A 27,806-nucleotide genomic window follows, 5' to 3' on the forward strand; every position below is an offset into this window, starting at 1 on the left:
CAGCGTCATCTCAACGTCTACTGATGGCGAGTCAACAGCCCTCTGCTCGAGCTCGCAGAAGCAGCGGAGACATAATGCAGAGTGCCCAGTCACAGAAACAGAACACGGATGATGGAGGAAACCCCAACGAAGGGTCTAAGAGAGCCTCAGAGACTGCAGGACCCTCGCAGCGACAACGAAAGATCGCCGGAGGCGCGGCGCGAGAACCAAAGAGCCCAGGAGGGAGCCCCAGTGACAGTCGCCGACCGTCACTTGTCCATCGGAGCAGCGGACTGCTCACTCGCAAGGAAGATGCAGCCGTGAGAGCACGCCAAGAAGTCTCTTTCGAAGACAACAAGGATGCTAGCCACAGCCGACGGACCTCGCTCCAGCTCAAGCAGCGAAAGGAACAAACTCGCGAGAGGCAGCGCCAGAGCGCGAAGCGGGAGAAGGAGCTCCCAACACTGACGCGAAGGGGAGGAGAGGAGAGAAGGGGGGCGGACGAAGCTGAGAGGCCACGCACAGATAGCGGAAATGAGGAAGCGGATGCAGAATACAGGGCAGAAGCCATGTCATATGTCGCGGGAGGTTCAGAGGAGAGGCGAGACCGCGACCGTCAGACAGGCCTCGGAGGGGAAATAGATACAGGAGTCAGCGGCAGAGAGGTCACGAGCGGCGACACGGCGAGCGCCGAAAAAGAGGAAACAGGAAGGGCACCCGCGCGTGAAGAGTCGCGTCCCAGTCCGACCCCCGACGTCGACGCGGTGGACAAGTTCGAGTGGGAACTGCAACCTCAGGAGATTCCTTATCACCAGCAAGGTAAGGCGCACCGCACGTCACAACTCAAGTCCAGGAGAAGCAAGTCTCCAGCCTGGAAAAGCCGTCCACTCCAAATCAACTTCTTCTCACACCTCACTGTCGAGCTCTTCCACCGTCGGTCGCCTTCGTTCTCCCCACTTCCCTTCTGCCCCCCCGTCTACGTATGTACCACTCTCTAACTGTCCTGTGCTAGGCCTGTGCTAGGTTCAGCACGCGAGTTGCTGTTCGCTGGCGCGCTCACGCTAGCGGTAGCGAAGCGCGGCTACCGGTGTTGCGCGCCATCATCAACTAGGCATGCGCCGACGCGCTTGACGATCCACGCTGACGAACGGCATCCATGTGTTCGCAGGCCTACACAAATCTATATGTGCATACGCGCCTACATTCCTCTCGCATTCGCGCCAACTGTTCCTGCCCGAAGCAGCTCTTCGTCCTCCACTCGCCTAGACCTGACGCATCCGGCAGGCTCGCTGGCTGCGTGCCTGCGTAGAGTACCCGCACACGATCCCGAAGGACCGGGGTCCCCGCCAAGCCCACTCGCCCCTGCACGCCTTCGCAGTTCCACGGATACAGTACGCACTTCGCTTCTGTGACCACAGCGTCGGTCTACGGAATCACACAGAAGTGGAGACCGCCGCCATGGCTGTCGCGCCAGTGACTGCCTTTCACCCGCCTCCTCTGCTCCCTGGAGGCCGTCTCGCGCGCGCACTTTCCTGTCTGCGGCTTCGTGCCTCGCACGTGGGATGTCTCGCTTTGGCGGATAGCGCGCCGTGGACTTCTGCCGTGCGCGACAGGCAATCCAAAGTTCGACAGCCCCGAGGTGCTCGAAGCGCGGCAGCGGCTTAAAAACCACCCAGCGATTCAGTGCGCTCTCGCCGAGATCTGGAAGGTGTTTCAGAAGGACAAGAATGACTGCATCTCTCGAGAGGAGTACACCAACGTACGGACAGAGCGAATCCACTGGCCGTTTGGCGCATCTGGAAACGAGGCGCGCACCCCATCTCGCGCCTGCACGTACCTTTGCCCCCTTCGTGGCGTCCGCGACGCCGCTGCGACAACTCAAATTCTGAAAAACAGAGGCGGGAGACTGGCTCTTGCCTGACGAAAGGGTTTAGGGACGCCAACACATACGCACACGCTAGCCCGGAGATCTACGAATATCTTTGCTGCCGCGCTGAGCTGGGTGAGCGGCAGCGTACAGACTAGGCGCAGCAAATGAAAGGATAGAGGAGACGCGGCCGGTTTCGCAACACCACGCGGCGACCTGTTTCCGACTTTCACGGCGGTATGTCTGTCTCTCGCGCAGGTGCTCATGCGCATTTGCCTGGTTTTGCGCCCGACGCTGCCTGGGGAGAGCGCCATTTCCATCATTGAAAACGACTGGCGGCGCGACAGTCGAGGCAGTCCCGCGTTGACATTTTCGCTCTTTCGGGACGCCTTCTTCGAGCTCGCCGATCTGTGGACGCCTGTGCTGGACGGCGACGCCTACGCCGCCTTCCTCACGAAGCTGTTCAAACGCATCACCGTGCTGCAAGTCACCCGCGCCGGGTCTGCAGAGAAAGTCCGCGTGATTCCAAGAATTGCTGTGCGCTTCCGGACGCGACAGGCGGTAGGCGGGAGACCCCGCAGGGTCAGCGTCCAGACTCAGGCGCCCTCTGCGCGCTCGGGAAGATGCTACTCGCGGACGCATGCACGCACACATATCCGCGCGCACGGCTTTGCACACCTCAACCTGAGCCGCCGTGGTGCTTCCAAATCAGGGTCAACTCGGTCTTTTGTGGTGCGTGGATATCCGCCTTGCGGCCGAGCGATCCATGGGTCTTCATTGCTGAACCCACCTACTCATACGTAGGTACAGACGCATTTGTCTGCGGAGGGTGAAGCGCTGCCGCTGTGCTACCGTGAGTCTGCGTGAGCTGCACATGCCTCGCACGCCCTGAAGCTCCGCAAGCTTCCGCTCTCTGTCGAACGCGTGCTGCCGATCTTCGGCATGCTTAGAGGGTTTAGGGTTTAGGGTCGGTAAGCGAGTCGCGGAAGAGTTTGTCAGCGGGTCTGCCACACGCGGAACTCTGCGTAGAGCGGGACAACCACGCTTTCGACAAGCATTACTGCATATGGATGGCAGGGTGTCCATCACGCATAGAGTCGGAGCGATCGCCACGAGTGTATATCCATATTCGCACCTACGCACGGAGAGCTCTACGATCGGCTCGTGGCCTTCCCGCCATTTTCGCGCCGCCCCTTCGAGAACGCAGAAGTCGTTGCCGCGAGCCACAAGCACGCTGGCGCGGCGGCCGTCCTCTGTGATGTGCAGCGGTCGCTGTCCGCGGCCCCGTCGCCGCCTTCGTCGACCCGCACAGTGGTGTCTCTCGTTCGAAGTCCGAGCGACAAGCCGCGGATGACTGCAGAGTGGCGCGCGGAGGACGCGCGGCAGCTGCGCGAGGCCCTAGAGGAAGGCTGCGCAGGCCCCGGCGAGCTCGAGTTCGAAGAAGACGTCGTGGCGCCTCTTCTCCCGTCTACACTCCCCGAGGCGGTCAAGGTGGAGACAGTCTGGGCGGACAAGAGCGAAATCGCCCCTCTCGGCGCGGCCGCGCAAGCCCTGATTGACGCCGTAATCAGGCAGGCGGCTGCGGATCGCGCAGAGGATGCGCAAGCAACTGATGCAGCGCCAGAAACCCAACGAGAGGACGTCGAGAGCGAGGAAAACGTGGACGCTGACCCCACCGACAGCGGCAACCACGCGGGCAATGAATCCGAAGTCGAAGAAAACAAGGGTGGCGAACGCGACTGCCCACAGAAGCGAGGGACTGTGAAGCGCTCGAGCGCCTCCTCACGGGCGAGCGCCTCCTTACGGCGACGCTCCAACTCCGACCCCCTCGTGGCGAACTCCAGCGGGCCCTTGGCTAGGCGCTGGCGGGATGGTGACGACTATGGGGCCTGCTGCGAAGGAGACAGAGAGACAGCCGGCGGCAACGGACGCAGCGCAGCAACACGCGAGGAAGCCTTGCCGCGCCGGGCAGAAGGCCAGACAACGGTCCCCCTCGGCACGAGCGACGAGGAGCAGCCAAGAGAGGACGCGCAAGACAAGGCGGTGACGGCGCGAGGCAGGGGCGGCGTCTCGGTGAGGTGGGCGCCTACCTCTGAAGTCGGCGCCTTCCGTTTTGACTGGCCTTTGCGGAACAGCAGCTACTTCCACTCTCCCGCGAGCGTGCAGCGCCCACTCGACGTCGCCTACGCGCGGCAGAAACTGAGAACTGAAGCGGCGAAAGTGCGGTGCGCGCATCCGCCACCCGCACTCTCGCTTACCGTGAGCCTGGCGGCGGTGCCGAAGGTCGTCACGCTGGATGGCACTGCGAGTCTGTCACGAAACAGCTCGACAGCAGGCGCTCCATTCGTGATTGGCGCCGCCGACAACACGCTGTTCGAGACCCTGGAGGACGCGCCGGAAGCGCCAGCCAGCGACAGAGCCGAGGCTCGGACCAAGCCGCGGATCCGCTTCAGGTCCCAGAGTCTCCCGCTGCTCTGCGACGACCGCGGCGACAACGAAAGCTGCAGCTGGACTCTGCAGGGATCCACGCACTTTGACTCAGCGGGCGCGGTGGCCAGGCGGACGGCGGAGTCCCTCGCAAGTAAGGATTGTGTCGTCGCCGAGAGCGCCGGGAGACAGAGCGCCCGGAGACAGACACGACGGGGTGAAACAAGCACCTAGAGCCGCGAAAGGCGGCAGAGTGGACCGCGCAGGCCTCAGTCGGGTTCGCCTCCTCTCCGGACCTTCGCCCACCATGTGTTTGCATTCGGGCCGCGGCTCTTGGCTTCTCGGAGAGCTGTTGGATGATGCCATCGGCGCCTACCAGGGGACTGCTGCAAACTGTCGGTTTGGCGGCTCGAAGTTTGGCATGATTCGTCGTCTCCTCTCTCTGCGGGTTCGCCGCAGGCCGCCTGCTGGCTCTGTCTGCGCGCTGGGCTAAGTGGCTTCTATCTCGCCTGGTGTCCGTGATGTTTTCTGTTTCCTCAGTATCCTCTTCGTTTCCTTGCCGCACTCGCTTCGACGTCTTCTTCTGCGCGGCCATTCTGCCCGCCACTTCGGGGGTTTCTCTTTAGTTCGTGTTGGTCGCCTTGATGCTTCGCCGTTCGCGCACACCTCTCCCTCGGCTTTGTCGAACCGCCCTGCACAGTTTTCGGCTTTTTGCGCCTTTCGCGCTTCTTCTCACCTGCGTTGCTTTTGCTGTTCGGACTCTCCCTCCTATCCCCCGCCAGCTGTGCGGTCTCGACTGTTCAAATGCGAAGGCAGCCGTTTGCAGGGTAAGGCAGTCTCCCTCCTGAGTGCGTTTGCAGCGCGCGCAGCCCCCTTGGTCAGCTCCAGCAGCCCACGCTCCGGCGAGGAGACTCTCTCGCGACGCAGCCGTAAGCGCCGCACGAGTAGCAGAAATTTCTGCGGAGGCAGTCCGCCTGAGCACGTCGCTAGCCTTGTCGCGCCGCTCTAACATGAGGAGGGTGAAGTAGCTGGAGTGCGTATATGTGTCTGTATCGAGAAAAGCAGTCCGCATCGCTGGGGCCGCGCCGCCATTCACCGCCGCTTTAGCGCACGTTTCTGAAGTGCTCACACAGACGCGCCCGAGAGAACTAGTTGCTGGTGAAATAGGGCAGAACGACGAAGCGTGAAAAAGTCGCGCGCAACTGACGGATGACCTGTTTTACGTTTTGGGTCCAGAGACGCTGTGCAGCGAGGAGAGACTCACGGCGGAGAGGGACGTGCCCGCGCCGGCGCTCTCAGAAGAGGGAGACGGCGCGGCTTACGTTCACGAGGTGCTCCCGCCCTTTGACGACGGTCCGCGGCTCTGCGAGCGAGACGTCATCAGCCTTGCAACGACTCCGAAGCAAGCGATTCTGGTCACAGGGCCTAGCATCCCAGGTCGGTTCTGTCGTCTCGAAGGCCGTCGCACTTTGCCGCTCAGTGCATCTGTGCGCAAAGGCCTACGCCAGCATGCGCCTCACAGCAAGATATTGTAATTTGTATAATCCTACGTGACTCAGGGTGGTTCTGCGTGCGCTTGTTAAGCTTTCTATAAAAGTTGCGGGGACATGCATGGCCGCGAGATGGAATTCACCCGTATTCCCGCTTCATGCCCTTGGAGGCAGACAGACGCCTCTCTCTCCAAATGTATACATATATATACGTATACATATATCTGTGTGTATGGAGATACGAGGCCTATCCACTGGAGGCCGTGTGGCGTTGGCGCTTGGTGTTTAATTCTGAGGTGAACGGCATCCCGCGGCGATTCGTATGTGGTGAGTGTGTTTACAGAGAAGAGTCGGCTTGCATACAAGCTCGCGCGGAAGTTGGGTCTCGAGTGGCTGCAGTCGGAGTACCTCTTGGAGTCTCTCTCGCGCCTCGCCGAGCAGATCCTCTCTCCTTTGGCAAAACGGTTCGCGCATGCTACTCTTTCTTGACTCTCTGTATTTTACAGTGGGTTCTCCATCTTTCGTCTTCTATCTGTAGTGCGATTGTGCTACCGGATCAGCCTGTGTCTGCTGCCGCGTCTCGGCGCCGTTCCGTCGTCGAGGCAATTCGCGATTCGCGAGAGAGGGCTGCGCCAGCTGCAGGACTCTCATGTCTCCGCGCGCATTTTAAGTTCGTTCGTGTCCCTGGTTGTGCTCTGCGCGGCCTCAGACTGCTGCGCCAGCTTCAGCGAGGAAAAGCCGTTTCGGTCTCCGACTCGCTGCGCCTCGCCTCGGAGTTCATGTCGAGTCGGCGGGGAAGAGCTGCCGGCTATGTCTTGGAACTGCCCAGCGACGACCCCCGGGTAAGCGGAGAAAAAAAGACGTGTCCGACATGCAGCGCCTCAGACCCGTTAACGCAGCGCAAATCGAGCACGCGTTCATCCTCTGCGGCAGCCGGTAGCCAGTGAGAACGCGACAGTGTCACCGTTCCTCGAGCCTAGCTGGGAAGCTCTAGCGGCCGGCGGCGTTTCGCACAACGCCTCAGATAGTGGGGCCTCGACAGGAACTCTGAACATATCTGGGACAGATGCAGTCAAGAAAGCAACCGACCCTTTTCCGACGCGCAGAGCGCCCGCGCCAGCCGACGCAGGACAAAAAGAGTTGGAAGCTCTTCCGGAAGAAGAGGCGAACCCCCGTACTACTCAGAGCCACGCATTCTGTTGGGCGCGTGGCGGTTGATCTCCACGTCATCAGGCAGTCGAGAGATTTCTGAAGAAGACCAAGGAGGTGTCGGGGAAGCCGGTCATCAACTGGGATGAGTTTCTGGCGAGACAGAACCTGGAGAGCCTCCGCGAAGAAGAAGAAAAGGCGGAAGGGAAAGAGGGAGGAGAGGAAGAAGAAGGCGAGGAGGACGGAATCGACAGCGAGGAACAGTCTGACGAGGCGGGAACCGACCGTAGCGCGGCGCCTGCAGCGGCTGACGAGGTGACAGCAGCCGAAGAGCCTCAGCAGGAGAGGTTCCGCAAGCCGCCTCACAAGGAGAGCGAAGAAAACCGCGCAGGGGGAGCAGACGACGCAGGGCAGGGAAGACCGCGAGCTGAAGACGAGGCTGTCGACGAACGTAGGGACGAAGAAGGCGCAGAAGAAAAAGAAGATGGATGGGAGCAGGCAGTGCAGCAGACACAGAGGGAGAGAGATGAACTATCGAAGGACGGCGAGAGGCCTTCCTCAGGAGAAAGTTTGAAACTCCAGCCGCAGCAGCCGCAACACTCCCAGGCGATGGACACGCAAGAGCCCGATGTGCCCGAAGCACGACCAAAGACAGAGGCGACTTCCGAGAAAAAGCGCCTGCAAAAGCACCAAAACGAAAACAATGCTAGGGCGCAGCGCCAGCCAGCCGGTGATGCTGCCATAGCGGACAGGCAACCTGCAGCAGAGCGACAGGACTCAGCGAGGGTGCAGCACGAATCTGCAAAGGCACCAACAGACGCCGAGGAAGCGCCAGCATCTCCGCCGACTCCGAATGAACATGACCAGGCCCCAGCAGAGCCTGAAGAGCAGACAGGAGAAGACAACGAGGCGTCGGCTACCGAAGACGCCGAAGCAGATGCCGGGCCGGAAGCTCTATCGCCCTCTGGAAACGACTCTGGCGACAGCCAAGCAGGCACGGAGGAAGCACTGGAGCCTGACGCATCGCCGACTGAAGCGCCCGAAGCAGCGACGGCTTCGGAAAACATGCAACATGCAGAGGCGAACGAAGACACCGCTGACTTGCCTTCGCGCGGGGCGACGACGGAGGCACAGAGAGGGCAGGAGGAGCGACCAGCGGAAAGTCGAGACGAAGGCGAGGCAGAGACGGAGGAAAGCGTTGACGCCGGAAAGGAAGGCGGCGCAGACGGAGCCTTGCAAGTGAACGCAGCTCAGATGGACGTGGCAGCCCGCTTCAGAGACTCCAACGACAGAGCCCCGGAAGTAGACGATGCACATGATGGAACGGGCGCCGAAGTCGCTGTGATAGAAGGCGACGCTGAAGGCGATGGAGACGCACCGGACGGAGAGGCAGAGGACGGAGAGGAGGAAGAAGAAATCAACGAGAAGCAGGAAGCCCGCGACGCTCTCGAAAAGGCCCTAAAAGGAGGCAAAATCCGAAATCCTCTGATGGATGTCTACCCGCGCGAAGTCGTGCTGGTTCAAGTCGAGGCCGAGGACATCGATGTCCTCGCGAAAACAGTCGGGTGAGTCGCGAATTTTTCTCTCTCCCGACGGAATGAATTCGCTTCCGCAGCCCCGCATTACATCCGCAGTGTACTCGACTCTTCGTACGCGATCTCGTTTGTAGGAGTGCAGGCCTTTTTATGCACACTCTGCGCTTTGGGCATGCGTCCAGCCCTTGAGGCTACAGCCGACTTGGGTGCATACCTGCCACACGCCTGCTATGACTCTGCCGTAGCGTTCAGACGGTCTCACGGCAACGCACTATATATGTATATGTATATATTGACATCCACGCATTCAAGCCAGGGGAGAGGCATGCATGTGGCAGAGGTAGTTCGCATTCATCCGCGCGTCACATTTGAGATTTAGGGATACATTAAGCGACGCGGCGTGTCGGTTGTGCGTCTGGCCTTCGGCGCGCACAGTCGTATTTCGGCTGCGCATGGGTGGCTCTTTTCATCCGCTCGTGGAGTTGGGCTCCGCTTCGCGCTTCCGTTTTTAGAGTCGACGCAGAGAAAGGCGGCGCTGTGCGTGTCCTCGACCCCTCTGCGCGCCCATTCCGCCAGCCACACATCTCCACGGCGACGAGCACAGGTGGGCGGCAGTTATCGAGTGAACGGCGCCTCTCCGGCGCCGCGTTTATATCGCCACGTTTACCTCTGCCGCACGCTCATCAGCCCGAGTCTCAAGCGTCTATCGCGGCGCATGTATCGACACGGCTCCACGCGTAGCGCGAGGCTGGCACTGCGCGCCGCGGAGTCGAATCGAGATCGCCACTACAGCGACGAGCGCCTCGATGCCTCTGTGTGGGGATGAGACTGCGAGAAATCGGTTCGTTGTCTGCAGACTCCCTGTCGACTGTGAACAAGTCGTTTTTGGAGGAGCCACACATGAATCTCGAGGATCTCGACGTTGCGGAGGACGTGCTGACGGTAAGCGCTGTCGAACCTGCGACAAACGGCGTTTGCCGCTTCTCAGTTTTGCGTGCGGCGAACGGCGCGGATCAAGCCGGTACCTGTTGGTCTGGCGCCGGCGTTCGCACTGCGCGTTGAGCCTCGCCACTCGCGCATTCCCGCTTGGTTGTAGCTCTGTTTCTCAATGTTATTCAGTTGACTGGGGGGTACGCATGTTGGAGACGCCATCCCGAGAAAACCCCGTATGTATAATTACATGTATACGCATACACAGATACGTATACATGTACATATGTATACTCGCCCTTTCATCTGTATATATATATATATATATATATATATATATATATATATATATATATATGTAGGCCCGTACAAGGGACCTATTCGCAGCCATGTACCCGGCAGTCTCCAATGCTTGCACCGAGTATTGAGGTGCTCCCCAGAAAACATTCAATCTTGTTCGCTCCGGTGCCTCATTGTGTTTTCTTTTCGATCGGCGCTCTGTATTACCCGCTTCGGTGCTTCGCTGCCTGCCCGAGCCCCGTCCGGATACCTATCGCCTCGTCGGCAGGCATTTCAGCCGCGCATGCACTTGCCACGTCTGCTTGGCCTCGCGATGCCCATGCGGTGTGATGTCTTTTAGGCGATGCGCCGCCTCTTCCCTCCGCCCTTTGCCTATCCTCCAAATCCGCCGTTGCGAAGCGCGCGCTCGCAACCAGCGGGCCTCGGCGAGGACGGGCGACTGTTTTTCCGTGCATGCACCGCTGCAGACCTGCGCGAGCAGCGGCAGCTGGCAAACGAGATCGTCGTGGATCTCTTTAAGAGCGGCGTGCGTGCGCTCAGGCTCTGCCATGGTGAGGCGGCGCGGCGCGTCTGGCCGTGGCTTCAGCCTTCGGGCGACACCGCACGCGAGACGCCATGGCGCCTCCTCGGGTGTTTCGTTCCCTTTTCGATTCGCATCTTCATCCCTGGCGGAGCTGCAGTCTCGCTGCCACCTCCCCTCTGCCGCCTGGCGAGCAACAACTCGTCGCGAGCCCCTTGGGGATCGGCTTGTGTTTTCGGTCTTTCTGCTTTTAGGCGACACGACGACGAGCGGCATGGCGCGCATACTTACCACGCAAATCCACAAGAGCCCGAGCGCAGTCTCATCTGTGCCACCTTTTCTTCAGTTCGCCACGCCCCTACCGGCGGTGATTCAAGGTAAATCGCAATGCTCACCCGCCGCAGATGTGGCACGCCACACAATCCTCAGGCCTGTCGCAGTCTCCACGCGGCAGCGGCGTCAGAGTGTCACGGTCCGCGGCCTTCAGCCGTGCAATCGAGTCCCCCATTAAGGTGGCGAGAGCAAATAAGTAACAGATAGGCGAGTCTCTGTAGCTCTGGAAACGGCGCCTCGTGTCACATCCGGAGGACTTGAGAGGCTTGGCAGGGGGGAGGCCTGTATTCGTTCTGCCTTGGGAATGGGTCGTCGAGCGGTGACGTTTGCACAAGTGGAGGAGTGTCTCCGTCCAACACCTTTGTCACGCGAAATACTCATACTCAGCCCCTACGTCTCTGTTCGCAGGGCCGCCATACACGTCGCTTGCCTGTGCCTGTTTCCAGCTGCACGAATCCATGCAGTCACGTGTAACTCCATCTACATGTCATCGTATACACATACATGTGCGTACAAGGATATGTGTTGGCTTTTTGACATTCGATTTTGTTGTCAGGGGTGGAGCCGTTCACGCCGCTGGCTGACCTGTTGACGCTCGGCCTGAGTGAGGCCCGCGACCGCGAGCGGCGAGAGGAGGAAGAAGAAAACGTGGAGGAACGCCAAGCGGGCGAGGCCACGGACGACGAAGACGAGGCAACGGACGACTCCCCCCCCAACCTCGAGCGCGGCGCGACGCTACCGTCGAGAGCCAGCACCGCCGCAGAGCTACTGGAGGCCGGAGGTCCCGGTGAGGCGCGTGTCCACGCGGCAAAGACTCGATTCTCGCCAGAGTAGAGTTCTCGCGCAGCCCGTGGGAGCCTGGCGGAGACGCGAGAGTGATGCCAAACGCACATGCCACCTGCTGACCTCCGACGCACCACCGCCCCCCTTCGTGTATGGATTGCTCTGTGCGTCTTCAGAGAGCCGCTCGCTCTCGCAGGCGAGTCTGGACGAGGCTGCGGCAGGCGGCGAGGCATCCCGCCCGCCGTTTTCGCGGCTGTGGTCGCCGTGGAAGCAAGTTTGCCCAGTGTCGTTTCTCGAGGAAGGCGTTGCTGCGCCAGGACAGCGAGAGCTCGCGGTGGACTACGGCGGGCGGGTGTTTTTGTTTCGAGACCAAGAGAAGCAAAGGCGCTTCCTTGACGACCCGCGGATGTTTGTCTCGCGGGAGCCGGTGCTGAACACGACAAGCCTCTCCGTGGCGCTCTGCGGGCTTGACCGCGAGGGTGCGCGGAAGCAAGCTGCGCTGCTGGCAGACGCCTATGGCATTGCTCAAGTCGACGTCCACGACGAGTTGCGAATGGAGTCCGCGCGCGAAGAAGCCTGGCAGCGGGCGCGCGCGGCGTACCAGACGCGCTTCGAGGCCCGCGAGGCCGCGCGCGAGAAACGTCGCGCGGAATGGACAGCGAGACTCGCCGATTACCAGAAGAGAAGAGCGGAGAGGGAGGTCCGCAGGGCGCAGCGCGAAGAGCAGAAACGCGCGAAACTCCAGCGGGGAGAAGGCGCGGAAGCGCGCGCCTGGGGGACGCGTGACGGCTTCGAAGAGTGTGACAAACGAGACAGGTCAGACACTGAAGAAGAGGAGGAAGACAAGCCTCCAGAGGAAGAACTGGAGGAAGACGAAGTCGACGAGCCGCCGCAGCCGGACCCATGCCTCTTTCGCTTGACGGATGAAGAGCGCAACGCGCTCAAAGAGGGCAAAGCTCTAGGTACGATGCTGGCTCCCGCGTCAGTCCAACGGGTCCCTGCGCGAATCGCTTCCAGACATCACACACGCGAGTTCCAACTGGATGCCTTCCAGTGGGATGCACCTGAGTTTTGGCTTCTTTAAGGAAAACCCCGAGTGCCTCGCCAAGTTGCCCATCGCTAGTAACACACCGTGGCACTACGTGCCAGGCCAACCGTTCGAGGGAGAACAGTCTACGTACACGTTGCGATGAAAGGGTTGAACGCGGTGGTGGATCCGAGTTCGCGCCGAGGCCGCGGAAAGGAAGCGCGAAACTAGCGGTGCGCCGCAAGCGCGCACTCAGCCCTGTTCCGGTTTTTTCACACAGGCTTCTGTATGCGTATGGCGGCAGCTGCAGCGGACGCGAGTTTAGGTCCTGGGGTTGTTTTTCAGGTGACCGCGAACGCCACCGCCCAGGGATCTGTACACAAGGCATGCTGCAAAGCATATACGTGCCGATGTGTATGTTCGGGCCTCCTACGAGTCTCGCCAAACGTGTGCTGATGCATAACTGTATACATACAATACATATATATATATATATATATATATATATATATATATATATATATATATATACGTCGGCGCGGTTGCGCTTCCACAATATATCTGTGGAGCACAATCAGGTTGCAGCGGCTTCTATGGCGGACGCATTTGTTCCTCCTCTCTTTCGAATTTTCTTTTCCTCAGGCGAGGACACGATTGCGCGAGCCGTGGCCTTCCGCCTGGGACTGGGTTGCAACGTGGAAATCCGGAAGGCGCGCCTCGAAGAGGAAGGAAGTCTGAAGGCGCGTATCGAGAAGCACCAGGAGGTAATCGCGGAACGCGGATGGGATGCTATCCTGCGGCAGCGCAAGGTGTGCGAAGCGGGGCTCAATACACATGTTGTGCACGCCATTTACATATATATATATATATCCACGTATAGATGGTATCCATAGAAATGGATACCAGTATATATGCATATATATTTATATGCCGTACATCTATGCTCGTATATATGTCTCTCTCTATATACATCTAACTATATACATGACATACGCATGTCCACCCCCTCATGGATTCGTGTTGTGTGTAATCGAACTCTTCAGCAGGAGAGGTCCCGCGCCTTCCGTTGCGCTCTTGTGTGCCTCAGTCCGCGGTCGTGTAGACCCGTCGGCTTGCCCTGAGCACTCTGTCTCACTGCGGGCAGCCGAGCGTTGTATTTCGTGTCACGGAGCAACACATGTCCAGTCTGCATTGCACGCCATACGGCTCTCTCGTGTTTAGTAACCGTTAAGTGTCAGAGGGGAGTCTAAGGCACATCCATGTATCTGCGACGCCAGGGCTGTGTGTTCTTGCTTTTCGTCTTCTCCATTGTGTTGCCTCCTTGGTGGAGAATGCTCTTCTTTCCACGCGCATAGTAGACTTCCCGCGTCGCCTCTGCGGTGACAGCCGCCCGTCTGCATGCCAGGAGCCGGCTGAAGCGCCTTTGCCCCCCCTCTCACACGCCTCTGTCGGTGCGACTGCGAGATTGCGCAGGATGGCGAAGGAGACACGGAGCTGCCGAACGATCTCCCCATCGACCCGCAGACGCTGGAGCTTCAGCTGCCGCCGCTCGCGCTGTCCCCGCCTGCCTCGGGATTCGTTGTGATTCACCTCGCATGCAGCCAGGCGCAGGTCGACGCTCTGGCGAGACTCGGCATCCACGTCCGCCACTGGCTTCGATTCACCGTGGACGTCCCTGAAGAGGAACGAGAGACTCACGCAAGGCTGCAGGAGCTGCAAACCGAAGCAGACGCAGGTACGATACTCGAGCCTGCGGCCGCCGGGAGAGGCCTGCACAAAGTATATCTATATATATATATATATATACATACAGATAGATAGTGTTTAGGGTACAGATAGATAGACAGAGGATGAGGCACATAAAATTACGTGAGCAGGTTATAACGGCTGTGGAGAGAAGGAACCACATAAAGCGAGCAGACGTAGACGCGCGCAGCGAACGGCGGAATTCAACCTTGGCGGTCCGCTGAGATCACAGCCTTTCTGCCTTGTCTGTCGCACGTTTCCTCTTCAGCCGCCAAGGCCATAGCTGCCTACCAGCGGCGTCACCCTGCAGCGTGTCCAAACAGCAGCTTGTCTCAGCCGCGCACTTCGCGAGACTTTTACGATCTTCTCGGGGGCAGCCTCCCATCGACTTCGCTGGAGAGCGCGCCTGCGGAGCTGCCAAGCGCTCGCGAGACAGGAGATCTCACCAGCCGCTCCATGGCGTTCGCTTCCTCGGCGGCGGCGGAGATGGAAAGCGCCCGCGGGGGACGCGCTGAAAGAAGCGAAGCACCCAACCAACGCGCAGCCGCCGACGCAGATGGCGCAGCGACGGCAGACAATACACAGAGAGCGCGAGAGCTGCGGCAACGCGCAGAGACGCTGCTGGCGGTAAAGGAGCAAGCGCTTCTCAAGCAGGAAGAAGATAAGCTATTCTTTGAGACCGAAAAAGAGAAGCCTGAGAGTGACCTCGACGTCCCGATAGGTAAGGCTTCTGCAAGGCGCGCGACAAAGTCCGAAGGATCAAGAGCAGTCCAGTCCGAGGAAGCTCATCGCTCCAAAGAGAAAGCGGAGTCCCTCAACAAATCGGCGAAACGACGAGAGAAAGATGAGAAAGTAGATGAAGATGCTAGGGGAAATGTGAACAGCAGGCGAGCAGCGGCGACGACAATACATGTCCAGGCGGAAAGCAGCCAGCCTCAGTCTCTCGGGGATAGGCTGTTGAGATGACGCTTGCACTCAGATTTCCGCCTCATGTAGATGACTGGAGCACAAGGCTACGCACGAAAGGCAAACACAAACTCGAGTTGGAGACCCGCGAACTGGAGATCGAGTGCGAGAACACTTCACGTGCGTAGCGGATGCAGAAAGCAGGCGAGACGCCTTACTCACAGTGGAGAGAGGGAAGACGAGCAAACCCGAGACTGACGTCGAATCACTACAGTGGCGAGCTTTTCAGTTGCACCACCGCTCCATTGCTTTGAGGGTACTCTGTTCTGGGCGTCTGTTGATTGAAATTTTTTGACACCGCGTCAGCCCAACCGGATGTGTTCTGCCTGTTTGACGTTCCTTCAGTTCGCGTTTACCTGCATCTCTCTGACATGGCGAAGCACTACCGAATTCGGCAGGCCATCGATCCTTTCTTTGTCGCGCCTGACGAGCCCGACTCGGTTCCGCCTCTCCCCGACATCTCCTCGGTATGCTGTCTGTCGTCTGCATCCTCGAGGGGCTCTAACGACCTTTGCGTTTGCGTGAGATCTGCACCAGCGCCTCGTCACCGCTTCGTGTCGCACAGAGGTGCGTGTTTGTCTTTTATCATCCGCGGTGCCCACCTGCCGCACCACGAAGAACTTGCGTCTGTCTGCGGAGATTATGCGCCGCCGCCGAAGCGGCTGGCGATCGCCTGCGGAGGCTGCGGCTTCGCTGTCGATTGGGCGGTGAGGCCAGTCCACTGCGTTGGTCACCTCGCGGCCGCTGAAACGCCTGCCGCCTTCAGTGTTCTTGCATGCGGAGTGGCAGAAGGGTCGTCTACTGTGGCAGTCTCTGGACTGCACGATGCTGCTCATCGGTTACGCATCAACCGCGTTCATAACCCGAGTATCCGCTCGCAGTTGTTCAATGTTGTTTTCTGTTCCGCGCGTCGTCTTGCTTCCTGTCAGACTTTGGGTTTGCCTCCGTGTTTTCCATTTCTCGATTTAGGTTTTGGCTCTCGTGGACGAGTGCAGCTCCCTGCGCCAGGCGCCAGAGGGTCGGCGCAAGGCTCCGTATGCGCCGGCCTTTCCTTTTCTGCCGCCGCTGCCAAGCGTTTTCTACGGTGAGACGGTGGCTGCGCACTCTGGGGTTTTCTGCAAAACACCACGAGCTCGTCCTCTAGCGGCCGTTCCAAACACAGCGCAGCGCACGCACCGCGAGGCCTTTATGCAGTCGAATCTTACGCCTTGAAGGTGCTGGAAATTCGCCCGTCTTCCCTTCGCACGCTTCAGCTGCCTCTGCGTTTTCTCGTTCGCTTTTCTCTCCAGGCGAGACTGGTCACTACTGCCCAGTGAGTCTGCGGCGGCAGCAGTGGCTGCTCCCTGGCGACCCTGAGTTCGCCGTGTCGGTGCAGCAGCGAATCTATTTGTGCCGAGACGCGAGTGCGAAGGCGCTCTTCTCGCTGCACCCTGGGGAGTTCATTCCATCCTGCTACCTCGCCAGGGACGCCGAAGAAGAGGCGAAACAGGAGGCCTCCGTGGCGCGCCGCTCGGGCTTCTGCCTCGCGGGCGCCGGCGCCGCGGCCGCAGAAGACAGGAGCTTCCACGACGCGCTCAAGAAAGAAGTCCACGTACCGCCCCCGAGGTGAGCGCCAAACGCCACGCCGCCGGTCGCGAATTGGCGGGCACTGCAGAAGAATAGAAAGCCAGAAGAAGCAGAGGCAGCGCGGCGCAGAGGAGGAAAGCGGAGCGCGCGCGGCGAAGGGACACCGAGGCGCGAAGCCACAAGCGACGCGGGAGCGCAGTGCCGAGGGCTCCCACGGCGAAGGGACTGCGGAGTGCGACGTGCAGGACAGGGTGAAGGCGCGAGGGGGATGTCAGCGTCAAACATGGCTGAATTGCATGCTGTTGAGGCTGTCGGCATACGACTAACGAATGAGACGAGCTCCGCTCTTCATGCCCGTATGTCCATTGTCGATTTCGTGTTGACTGCCTCTTGATCCGCCCCGCACTGCCGTGTCTCACGCTTCCTCTGCGCACGTATGGTTGGTTTTTTCAATGCTGTTTCAGAATTGCCTTCCTGGGGCCAGAGGGCTCACGTGCGTGGACGCACATGGCGCGCTTCAACCGCGCAGCGGGATTGCCTGTCCTGCGCTTCGCCGCGGAGTTCAGTCAGGTCTTCCGCGACCTGCTTCGCCGCTGCAAGGCGCGCGAAGACGCAGCTCAGAGACGCGCGGCGCGGCGCCACCAGCAAGCCGAGGCGCAGCGAGAGCCCGAGGGTCTCGACGGCCACGCGACGCCCGCGGCGGAGGCGACGTCTGATTTCCTGGATCTCGACTCAGAAGCCGAGTCCGAAGACGAAGCCGCGGATGGCGCTCCTCAGGACTCGCTTGCAGCCTTTCTGGCGCAGGCGCGAGTTGCGGCGCCGGCACGCGACGCTGCGAGCGAGGCGAAAGAGGCCGACGCACGCGGCGCCGGCGGCGACCGGGCGCAGGCAGAGCCGGATGACATCTGGCGAAGCTGGAGCGCCCTCGAGCTTTCCGACGAGACCGTCAAGGCTGTGCGCATGGAGGCAGTGAAGCGCGTGCTGCACAGCGCCATGGGACCGGCGCTCATCGACGGTGGGAGACAAAAAGCGAAAAAGGAGCTCAGAGTGTCGGGGTTCCCCAGCTCGCCCTGCGGCGGGCGCTCGGTCGAGGGCCTCCAACTGTAGCCTCACTCGCTCAACTTCGGTTTGGGCGCGCGGTTTTTGAGAGGAACAAAGGGTGGAAGGGGTCTACGCCCGCAGAGGGGTCGCTGTCAGTAATTTACACATAAATAGACACAAACAATTCGTACGCACGTATGTATGTATGCGTGGCAGCACGTGGTAGTCGGCGCCGCAAGTGCGTGGCTCTCCTGGCGCATGAACTACTTGCGACGACTGGAGGCGTGCCGGCTGTTTTGGAGCGCAGACGCGCCTAACGGCATCGGTGCAATGAAGCGTTTCGAGCCACGCTCCTCTGCGTGTAGATGTCTTCAGCCTGTAGCCCTGCTTACGCACAGAGGACAAACACGTGTTGCTGCGCTCATGCATATTCACGTGTGACTGCGTGGACTGCGAGATGCGCATCTGTGCAAGCGTCGGCGTGTCTCGCGAGTGCGATCCGCCTTCGTCCTCTTTCGGAAATCTTGGAATGGACTGCCGCGTGTTTTCTCTTTGCGTTTGGCTTGCGCGCATCACAGGTCGTCTATTCCCCGCGCTCCCTCCGTCGCCGCCAGAAGATGATGAAGCGGACGCTCGCCTTGCTACAACTTCCTTCGCCTCTCTCACGCGCGACGCCCAGAGACTACCAGATGCCGTGATTATCTTCGTGTGCGTGACCGAGTCTCTGCGAGCGAACTGAATGGCATCGTGCTGACAGGAACTCATTTGCCCTGTCTGCGTGCCGCTCCGTAGGGGAATCTTCAGGTTCTGCCGAAGGTGGCTGGTATCGCAAACACATATGGAGGAGTTTGCTTTTTGTATAAACCTAATCGATTACTGGCACACAAGGTGGCGCGCGTCGCACCATAAAAAGCTTTTCCTCGAGCTGCACTCGAGCTGAACGTCCCTTCTGAAAAGAAAATCGGAAGTCTCAGTCCCCCGAGATGACTGACAGGTCAACCCAAGCATGTTTCGCCTAGAGCCCGCATGTGTCGTCTGGCTTCCATCTCCTCAGAGCGGGCGACGATTCAGCGGCGAGCCGCACTCTGGACTTTGAGAAAATCGAGAGAGAAGCGATGGAAGCCGCTCGGCGAAAACTCGCAGCTCAAGAAGCGCGACGGCGATGGCGAGTAAGCGGAGTGACGGCGCAGTCCCGTTGCAGCCTCTGTCGCGTGAAATGCGCGCCGCAGGGTCTAGTTCTTCCTTCTCTCTTGGTCTTTCCCTGCACCGTCTCGGCGTCAAGGGCTGCCCTCTGCGTGGTCGCGTTTCCCGTCCGCATTCTATCGTTGTAGGGCCGTAAGGAAACAGTAAAATACACAACTGGCTATAATCTAAGAGCAATTTGTAAATTTAAAAGCCTCGGTCTATTGGTAGTGCAACAGGGGCTCTCGCTCGCTGCCTGTCGGCCGTGCGCCTTGTAGGCGGAGCGAGAGCGGCGTCGCGAGCGCGAAGGCTCAGATGGGGAAGACGATGAAGAAGAAGAAGGCGATGAAGATGAGGATGACGAGGATGAAACCGAAGAGGACCAAGACCGCCAGGAAGCACGAATAAAGAAGGAAAATGAAGACGACACTTTGATGGAGGACAAGAACCCGAGTCAAGCAGAATACGCGGATGAAGAAGATGAGGAGGACGCCGAGGGAGACGCAGACGCTACCGAAGGCGAGCGAGCGAACAACGGTCCTCTGCGGATTGCCGCACGGAAGGCGGTGAAGAAGGCACGGGAGGAATTCCTTCGGCAGAAGAAAGTTCAAGACACTCTCATTCTTCAGAGCGCCAAGCTCTTCGCCGCGGCGATGGTTCCCGTGCTTGTGATTGACGCCGATAGAACCGACGTCACGATTCAGCGAGCGATTTCGCGCTTTCTGCTTCCCTTCCTGCATCACCGACAGAGTCTCCTCCTTGCGCCGCAGTGTCTGCGCCTAGACAGGGTGAGGCGAGGCGACGCAGAACAAGAACGAACAGCCACACAAGCTCAGCCGAAGAATGATGGAACAGAGGCAGTTCGAGTGCCTAAGAAGATGAAGAGCGCAGAGCTGGAGCGCGCCAACAGCCGACAGAGCGACCTCGCCCTCGAAACCCAGAGAAGCGATGATGAGCCAAACGCGTTACTGCGCTGCCTGCCTTCATCTCCGAGTGCATGCGACACGAGAGACTGCTGCGTGCGTGTCTGGTCCCGACTCAGAGGTGGAGCGGGTGGGCGTTTACGCTTGCGTTTCCTCAGGAGACCTGCACACGTTATCTCAAGTCGGGCGTCGCGCGGCACTCCAGGTTCGGCGTCTTCTCGCCGAATGACGTCGACGCACCGGTAGGCCGTTCCTGCGTCCGCTCCGCGGTCTCTTTCTTTTCCCAGCTCCGCGTGTGGAAGTCTCCTGCGTGTCGCTCCTGCAAACCTCCGCCTCGGTGCCTCGGCGCTTCCTCCGCCTCTGCAGGTTTCCCCCGCGAGCCTCCGCAACCCGGTGCTGTTGAACGGGCGCGTGTTCTACCCTGGAGCGACGTCGGCGCGCGTCGACCAGTTCTGCCGCTTTCCCTCGCTCTTCCTCGCTTCGCCGCCGCCGGCACCGCGCCTCTGCCTCCCCCGAGTCTGCGTCCTGGGTCCGCCGCTCGCAGGAAAAAGCACCGTACGCGACAGCGACGAGTTGCGTGCCGCCTGTCGCAGCCGCAGGCTTCCGCTGCGTCCCAGGAATGTATCGCATTCCTGCGCGCGAGAACGCCGCAGATCCCCAATATGGATATTTGTATATACCTAAACATACATATACACGTGTATATTATAAGCTTAGACAAATATATATATATATATATATATAGATATATATATTGCTGTGTGTGTAGGCGCATGCGTGTGTATCGGCGTACGAAGGTGAGCACAGCCGTGCCTACATGCCGGCAACGAGCAAGCACGTGCGCTTGAACTCCTGTCTGCGTCGGCAGAAGCACCCGCTATGGGCTTGGAACGCCTCGAGTGACGAGGTCGTCTTTTTTTCTCAGGTTGCAAAGCTCATCGCGGAGTGGTCAGGGGCGGTGTATATCACCCCGGAGAAGGCAGTCAGGCAGTGCATCGAAGAAACAAAGTCTTCGCATCTCGTTGAGCAAGTCCTTCATGACCTGCGCAGGCACGTCTCATCTCGCACGACGCTCGAAACCCCACACAGCGCCAAACAATTTGTCTTGTGTATCTTCTGTCTTTGCCGCACATGCATTTGACACTCACGCGACGGGTTGGCGTCTGCTTGAGACGATTCTCGGCTCGTCGTGGCGTGGGCTCTGTGGAGCGGAGATGATTGTCTATCGTGCAAACGTTTGCTTGAGTTTTTGATCCTCTGGATTCGCTGTCCCTTGCACGCACGCAGAGACGCTTGTCACTCTGCAGCGACTGTTGCGCGTGCGTGGATACGCCCTCCTGAGTTTGATTCTGCAGATGACTGGCGCGAACAGACCGTTGGTTTTCTGTGTCCGCCTGCCTGCACACGGTTCCAGCTTTCTCCCCCAACGCTTGGCGTTCCTTTCCATCGGTCTCTCGCGCCAGGCACAAGTTTCACGTATGCATGCAACTATCTTTATTTGCGCTCTTGTATATTCACTTGCATGTGAAGCGTCATGTATCGAATCCAGGCCTTCGTCGGGGGTGCGCGTGTGAAGCCTCCCTCCCCAGCCTCGACGCGCGTAGCGCAAGACGACTCGCCGCGCTCAAGGTCACGCATGCGGGGGGGGGGGTTCGGTAGATGCTTGTTTGGGTGTCGCGCTTTTTTCCGGGTATTCTATGTTTGCAGGGGTCGCTCTGTCTCCCCGTGTTGTCTGATTCGGGTGGTGCACCAGCGCCTGCGCCACTCAGACGTCCTGCAGCGGGGCTTTGTCTTGGATGGCTTCCCGGCGCACCTTGGGCTCTGCAAGCGCCTGCAGCTGCTTGCGACCGAGAACCCCATCGAGGTGCGGTGTCCCCGCTTGCTCAGCGAGAGTCTTCACCTTCACTCGCCGTCGTCTTCGCGTTCCCCGTCGCCGCAGCCGCGAGCCAAGGTCCGCGGGGCGAAGGGGCTGAGGCGGAGCGGCGCCGAAGCTCACGCAGAGAGCGGCGCCGAGAGCGCAGAACTAGCGGCGGACGCGGGGGGGAAGGGCCTCCAGGGGTCGACGCGGGGGAGGCGAAGAGTCGAGGTGACTTCCGGCGGCTGCCCGGCACGAGCTTCAAGGCGCTGCTGGAAAAACAGAGCCTCGCAGAAGGGACTGCGAAGACGTCGAGGCGCGGCGGAGGAACGGAAGCGCACAAGGCACGACAGCGCGAGTCCGAGGCGCGGATGTGGATGCGTCCGAGGTCAACGGACGACGATTCAAACGAAGGAAACGAGACAGCACGGCGGCTGGATGCCGCCGCGTCGAGACGGCTGCACACCGCTGGCGACCTGGACCGCTCTTCGGCGTCTGCGAGGCCGGAGGAGGCACCGAGCGGCTCCCGATCTGACACGCGATCCGCTGTCTCCAGACAAGAGGGAGAGAGCCCGCGCGCCGCCGGCGGACGAGAGAGGGAGCAGGCGCGCGAAGGCCTGCCTGCTCACCCCAGCGACGCAGAGGAAGAACGCGAAAGAACTGAGAGCTACCGAGCGCCAGACGGCGCACCGGACGAAGAAGAAAGCAACGCAGAAGACAGGGACGCAGAAGAAGACGAAGAGGAAGAGCTGGGCGGCAGTGCGGATGACCGACATTCGGAGAGAGGAGGGCATGACAAAGAACTGCACGAAGGAGGACGCGAATGCGAAGCTGCCGACAGCTCGGCGAGAGGCGTGTCAATAGAGGAACACCCGGACGAGCTCCAGCAGTCCATTAGAGAAGCGCCAAAGGCAGCTGCGGGAGAAGTCAAAGAGCCGGGTCGCGTAGAGACTCTCGCAGCTCGTATCGCGAAAAATATGCAGCGAAAGGAGCGCGATGAGAAGTCCCTGGCAGATGACGCGGAGCTCAACGACGCGGACGATGAAGAATGCGCGTTTGACATTATTTTCATTTTCCATGGTGACGAAGCTCTTACAGACCGCAGATCCGCAGATATCCAGCGACGCATCCAACCGGGTAGGATCCGGTTTGTGAACGTAACCTACAGAGAGCTGCAGGAACTCTCAAAAGCAGAGAAAAGGTCCATGCCCTCGCGACGCGCCGGACGCATTTCGTGGATGAGCGTGTTCCTCTCCTTGCCGAGAGCTCCGACACGCAGACGCATGCGCGACACAGGAATCATTGAGTTTCTTCTCCCTTCAAGCCAGCACGTGATTCACGGCGAGAGAGATACGTGTTGTTTGAGACTCCGCGAAACTTTGAACCTTTTCGGATTTCCTTTTGCAGAATACTGCAGGAAGGCACACTTCTTTCTAGGCACCTTTCCACCCATCCTGAGTAGTTCTCCTCGAGGTTCGCGCTGTCTTCTCGTTTTCTGTTTCAGATTTCCCCGTTCACGACGAACGCGACTGTCAAGCGAACCCCGACGGACTGAAGGAAAGCTTGTCATCTTTCCGCGTCTCCATCGCGCCTCTTAAAGCGTATTACGCGAGCGTGTTCAATAACATTATGTAAGCGGACGCAGGATCTTTGGCATCAGCCGCTTTCCAGTTCGCGCGATTGTATAAATACATGTCTGATTTTCCGCAAAGGGTTGCATCTTCCATGTGAGAGTATCTACGTTTTTGTGACCACATATTCGTGCTAGCTTCTGTAGTTCGAAGACAGCTTGAATGAGCTTTTTCTATCGCTGATTCACTCGTACAACCGTCTGTACGCATACATGAACTCCCATATATTGATGTGCACACAGTAGATAGGAGTCCACCTTCGAACAGGAACATACCAAAATATAGGGAGAGAAGGTAGGGATGTCGTTGCATCACGGATGCAGTGCGATATCCACGCATAGGAAAACGTGGATACGCTTGTATCTCCCCATATATATGTACATATCTAGTTGTAGATCGGGCGGCGCAGAGCGGCATGCATTTCTGTATTGGTGTGTCTGTGGCCTGTGGACGTTCAGTCCAATCCCGGCGGAGGCGAGTGCGTGGCGCCAGTTTGAGATCGCGAGGCAAGAAGTTGAGGTGCGTGAGTGCTGTCCGATATCGCACTTTGAAACGTTTGACTCATTGAGGCTGAGAACCGCGTGGAGTAAAGTCTCTGTCCTGCAGTGAGGCTGGATCTCGCATGCACTGGCAAGCATTTGGAGTGCAAACAGGGAAGTGCCGGACCAAGGCAGAACGCGTCCTTGCAGCCGCCGCGGGTCAGCTTTTTCACTACTCAGGGGCATCTTCGCCGAGGTCGAGTGAAAAAGACTCTTTCTCAGTCTCTTCATGGCATCTCCGACTCTCAGCGCCCCTTTGTTTAACGGCAGGACTCGTGACTGAACTCTAGATGATGCACAAATGACGTAATGTGTACGGCTAGGCTTGGAGGGTGTAACACACTTTCCTTGTCCAGCTGCAGTGTTGCAGACGCTGGCTAAAGTGAGAAGCTCGCAAAAGCATGACAGCGCAATGAACCTCCACTCTTCGTCGGGGCGAAGTAACTTGCTTGCTTGCCGGTTCGCACTTCCGAATCCAAGGCGGGGCTTCAACATCCGAGAAGTAGATTCGCTGCCTTCATCAGGGCACCTCCACGCCGCTGCTTGCAATGAAGGTGCTGGCGCAGTACAAATACACATCTGAATCTATTTGCGAGCCCATCCGCGTGTAATTCGAGTCTTTTAAACGGACCCGAGTTGCGTCTGCGGCACACAATGAGTGCCTACGCTGTTACAGTTTTGGCTCTGCCGCGGCGAATGAACTCACCTGCATGGCCTGGAAACCCCTGCACATGCACCATGCTCTTCGCACCTACAAGCCGCGTTCTTTGAGGACTGTTGCAAACACGGCGGGGGCGTAGAAATGTCTCCTCTCCGCTTTATTCTCAGAGCTTCTGTAGGCGAAAACACGAATATCTTCGCCGGAAGGCAGAGGGCAAAGCTGCACGTTGCTTCTTCATAGGCCGGAAGCAGAGCCAAGCCATAAAGCTCGTGACGAAAGCTTTCAAAACCTACTGCCCCGTGTGCTGGGGATTGCAGGTTCGAAGCAAAACCGGAAAAGTGAAAAGTGGTGGTCGCCAACGCGCCGCAGATCGCCTTGGTCTGTTGAAACCTGCGAAGACGCGGAATAGACATTTGCATTTCTACACTCGTCGCTTATTGTTTTCGACAGATCACCAAATTCTGCATGTGCGCAATTCGCGCGAACGAGGGAGGAAGGCTGCTTCTCGCTGAGGCACATGCGAAGAGGGGGGAGACTCTAAAAGCATAATGTGTAGCGCAAATTCGCGGACTTTGTTCGACGCGTGTTCATGGGGTGATGAATAGATGTGATACAGTAGAAGAGGAGAAAGCTGGACACGAGCAAACATAGGAGCAGCCTCATACCTCTACGCAGGTCTACGTCGTTGTTGCGAGCTGAAAGAAAGACAGATGGCCCCTTTACTTTTCTGTGCTCATTGGTTTTCAGTTATTGCTCGACTGGGAGTCCTTCTGCGCAGTCTCTATCTCATCTTCGTTTTAGTTAGCCTGTGCGTGTGATGGAATGGTACATCGGACAGGGGGCGCTGTACGACTCAGGTGGAAATCCTTTTCACCAAGCAGAATTTCGGGGCGGCGTTTACTTCTGCTGCTCTGAAGAACATCTCCAGGTATCGAGAAAACACGAGTTCCTTGCGCTCGCTTCTCCGCACGCTTTCTTCAGCAGTTCGTCTCCTTGCATTCAACGTCCGCCGAGTCAATGGCAGACAGATACCTCATTGGCTGTTCTCCGTACTTTCCGTGTGCGATCATTGGATTTCCGCTACTTGTCTCCCGTCCGGATCTACACCAGCCGCTTGTGCCTGCCTGTTTAATCCACATGGGGTTGTGGTTGATTTTTCATTTTGCGTCAGTTTGCTCTTCAGTCTCGAGTCTTCGATCCGCTATGTATTGGTCTTGCGCATCATTACCCTCGTAGTCAAGCATGCTGGTAAACACTGCTTGGATTTGCGCAGTCGCCTACGGGTCACGAGCTTTTGTGGACGGCTTTTCGAAAGTAAGACTTCAGACAGAGGCCTTCAGCGTGAGAAAGTAGTATTCATGCATCTCACCCCTGTGCCTGCTTACCGGCGCACTCCAGTTTGCCATTGATCCGGTATTCCCGCAAATGTAAGCATCCCTCCGGGTCCTCGCAGGCCTTCCTGAAAACGCCTTCGGCGTATATTCGGGATGCAGTCCCCAAGGACTTGCCGGTTCGCCTCTCGCTCGCAGAGCTCCAAAGCTTCTCAGCACCGCCCCCGTTTCAGTTCAAGGGTCTGTGCCCCGTCGCGTGTGGTGAGATGCTAAAAGACTCAAGGAACTTGGGGTACCTTCAGCGTTGAGGTTCGGTTGAGGGTTAGAAAGGAAGCTCTGAGCGAGCTCAGGTGCCTGCAACTGAGACGCAACGAGCCACAGGAGATGCGCGAACCTGCAGTGAACCAAGGTTCTCGCTTTCTGCTCTGTGCAAGATTCGCCAACGAGTTGTTGGTGGTAGCGGGGGGTGCTGAGGGAGGAAGAGCGGCTGCAAAACGAAGGGAATGTGATGAGAAGGCCTTCGCATTACAACCTTAGACACGGGACGCCATGACCAGAAAGCAGAAAACGAGAACAACAGAAGTGGTGACAGGCTCATGCACACTTGATCCAGCCGTGGAGACTCAATGGGGAAGGAAACGCCACCGATGCAACTGCATAGAACTCGCCTCTGTTTTCGAAGTAGCAAGGGTCAGAGGTTGCAAAAACGAGGCCTTCGATATCGGACTTCCAGATTCCCGCGAAGATGCGTGTAGCTCTCCGTGGTCTGAAGAAGACGTGCGCTTAGGGCGGCTGCCACATTCGGGGCTGTCGCAGACGGCGACATTGCAGGCGAAACTGCGGAAAATCGGCTCACCCAGAAAGCCAGTTCACCCAGTGGGTTTTCAATCTCGCTCACTTGGAAACAGGCGCGCAGTGTTCGCGTTTCCACCTGCACTTTTTGTTTTGCTCAGTCGAAAGGCAGACGTTTGCCGACGGTAACTTCGACTTTGTAGCCAAGTATGCGGGAGAGTACTGGACGTTCAGCTCGGCGGAGGCGCTAGAGTCTTTTCTGCACTTCCCTTCCGCCTACGTTGAGAGAGCGCGAAGCGTTCCGCCAGCGCTGTTGGAGGCGGAAGCTTTAAAGGGGCGAAGGCTCCCACGGACTCTGCAGCAGCTTGCGCAAGAAGGGGAAGCTCAAATACCCCCCCAGCCTGCCCTGCTGAGCTTAGCGGTAGAGCTGAAGGACGCCTTCACGTTCCTTGAAGTAGGGCAGCTAAAACCGAGGGCAACAGCCGAAAGAAGAGCTCAGCTGGATCTCATGTAGTGATGCAGCGCGTCTGCCGCTCTGCATCGGCAGATACTACCATGCTGGCGCGTTCGAATAACCTATATTCATTCACCTATGTAGGCCAAAGAGTAGGAAGCCGACTAGATGCAGAGACAGATGTAGATATGTAGCGATGACGGCGTCGCAGCGGTCAGCATCTATAAATTCGTACACGGATAGGCCTGCGGGCTCAATGATCAAGGCGCATGTAGGATATGGGTCACGCGGACAAACGTAAAACCTTAAAGCTCAATATGGTGCCAGAACGCCGCAGGTCACTATGCACTTTGTTCGATATACATATTCGGGGCCCTCGAGTCCTTGTCCTATCCACCGCGAGATATGTTGGATCGGGTTCGAGTGTTTGAATTTGGCAGGTCACCACGTCCGAGCTCCTGATGGAGGCTCTGACGCAAGCTGGTTTGAAGCGGCTAGTTTTTCCCGGGCAGAGTATCCGCCAGAGCGCTCTTCGCTTCCTGGCTCTCTATCTGCATGCACACAACGCGCTTATGCCTCCCGTCATGCACCGAGATGCCTTGAAGACGCTCAGCGACTTTATTTCCGGTATACAATTTCACGGCGCTCCGAGACGTCAGGGGACGGCGATCCCCTGGTTCACGTATGAAAGGGGACACATTCATGCTTAGCAGCCGTAAGCTTGGTCACGCGTCTAGACATGCGTCGGCCGGCATTTACCAAGCAGGGGAACCTCATGA

The 27,806-nt window shown here is 58.6% G+C and overlaps 1 protein-coding gene across 1 annotated transcript; it reads left to right on the forward strand.

Annotated features, from left to right (window-relative positions):
• Nucleotides 1–23: 23 nt before the first annotated feature.
• Nucleotides 24–27,737, forward strand: BESB_044440 (uncharacterized protein; the record flags this gene model as incomplete). The annotated part of the gene is made up of 35 exons (XM_029362895.1): nt 24–798; nt 1,593–1,738; nt 2,105–2,407; nt 3,113–4,427; nt 5,134–5,202; nt 5,510–5,710; nt 6,107–6,227; nt 6,473–6,605; nt 6,997–8,477; nt 8,960–9,051; nt 9,304–9,389; nt 10,018–10,228; nt 10,452–10,574; nt 11,087–11,317; nt 11,490–12,275; nt 12,983–13,104; nt 13,805–14,075; nt 14,355–14,807; nt 15,398–15,519; nt 16,022–16,136; nt 16,342–16,657; nt 17,083–17,633; nt 18,238–18,367; nt 18,714–18,828; nt 19,120–19,629; nt 19,923–20,006; nt 20,131–20,319; nt 21,472–22,756; nt 23,124–23,250; nt 23,709–23,769; nt 24,618–24,767; nt 25,289–25,378; nt 25,904–26,042; nt 26,735–27,027; nt 27,468–27,737. 35 exons carry the CDS (start codon nt 24–26, stop codon nt 27,735–27,737), a joined length of 11,466 nt encoding a protein of 3,821 aa, XP_029220261.1.
• Between the last annotated feature and the right edge of the window lie 69 nt (nt 27,738–27,806).

This window comes from Besnoitia besnoiti, chromosome III (assembly GCF_002563875.1).
Source record: "Besnoitia besnoiti strain Bb-Ger1 chromosome III, whole genome shotgun sequence".
NCBI lineage: Eukaryota > Apicomplexa > Conoidasida > Eucoccidiorida > Sarcocystidae > Besnoitia > Besnoitia besnoiti.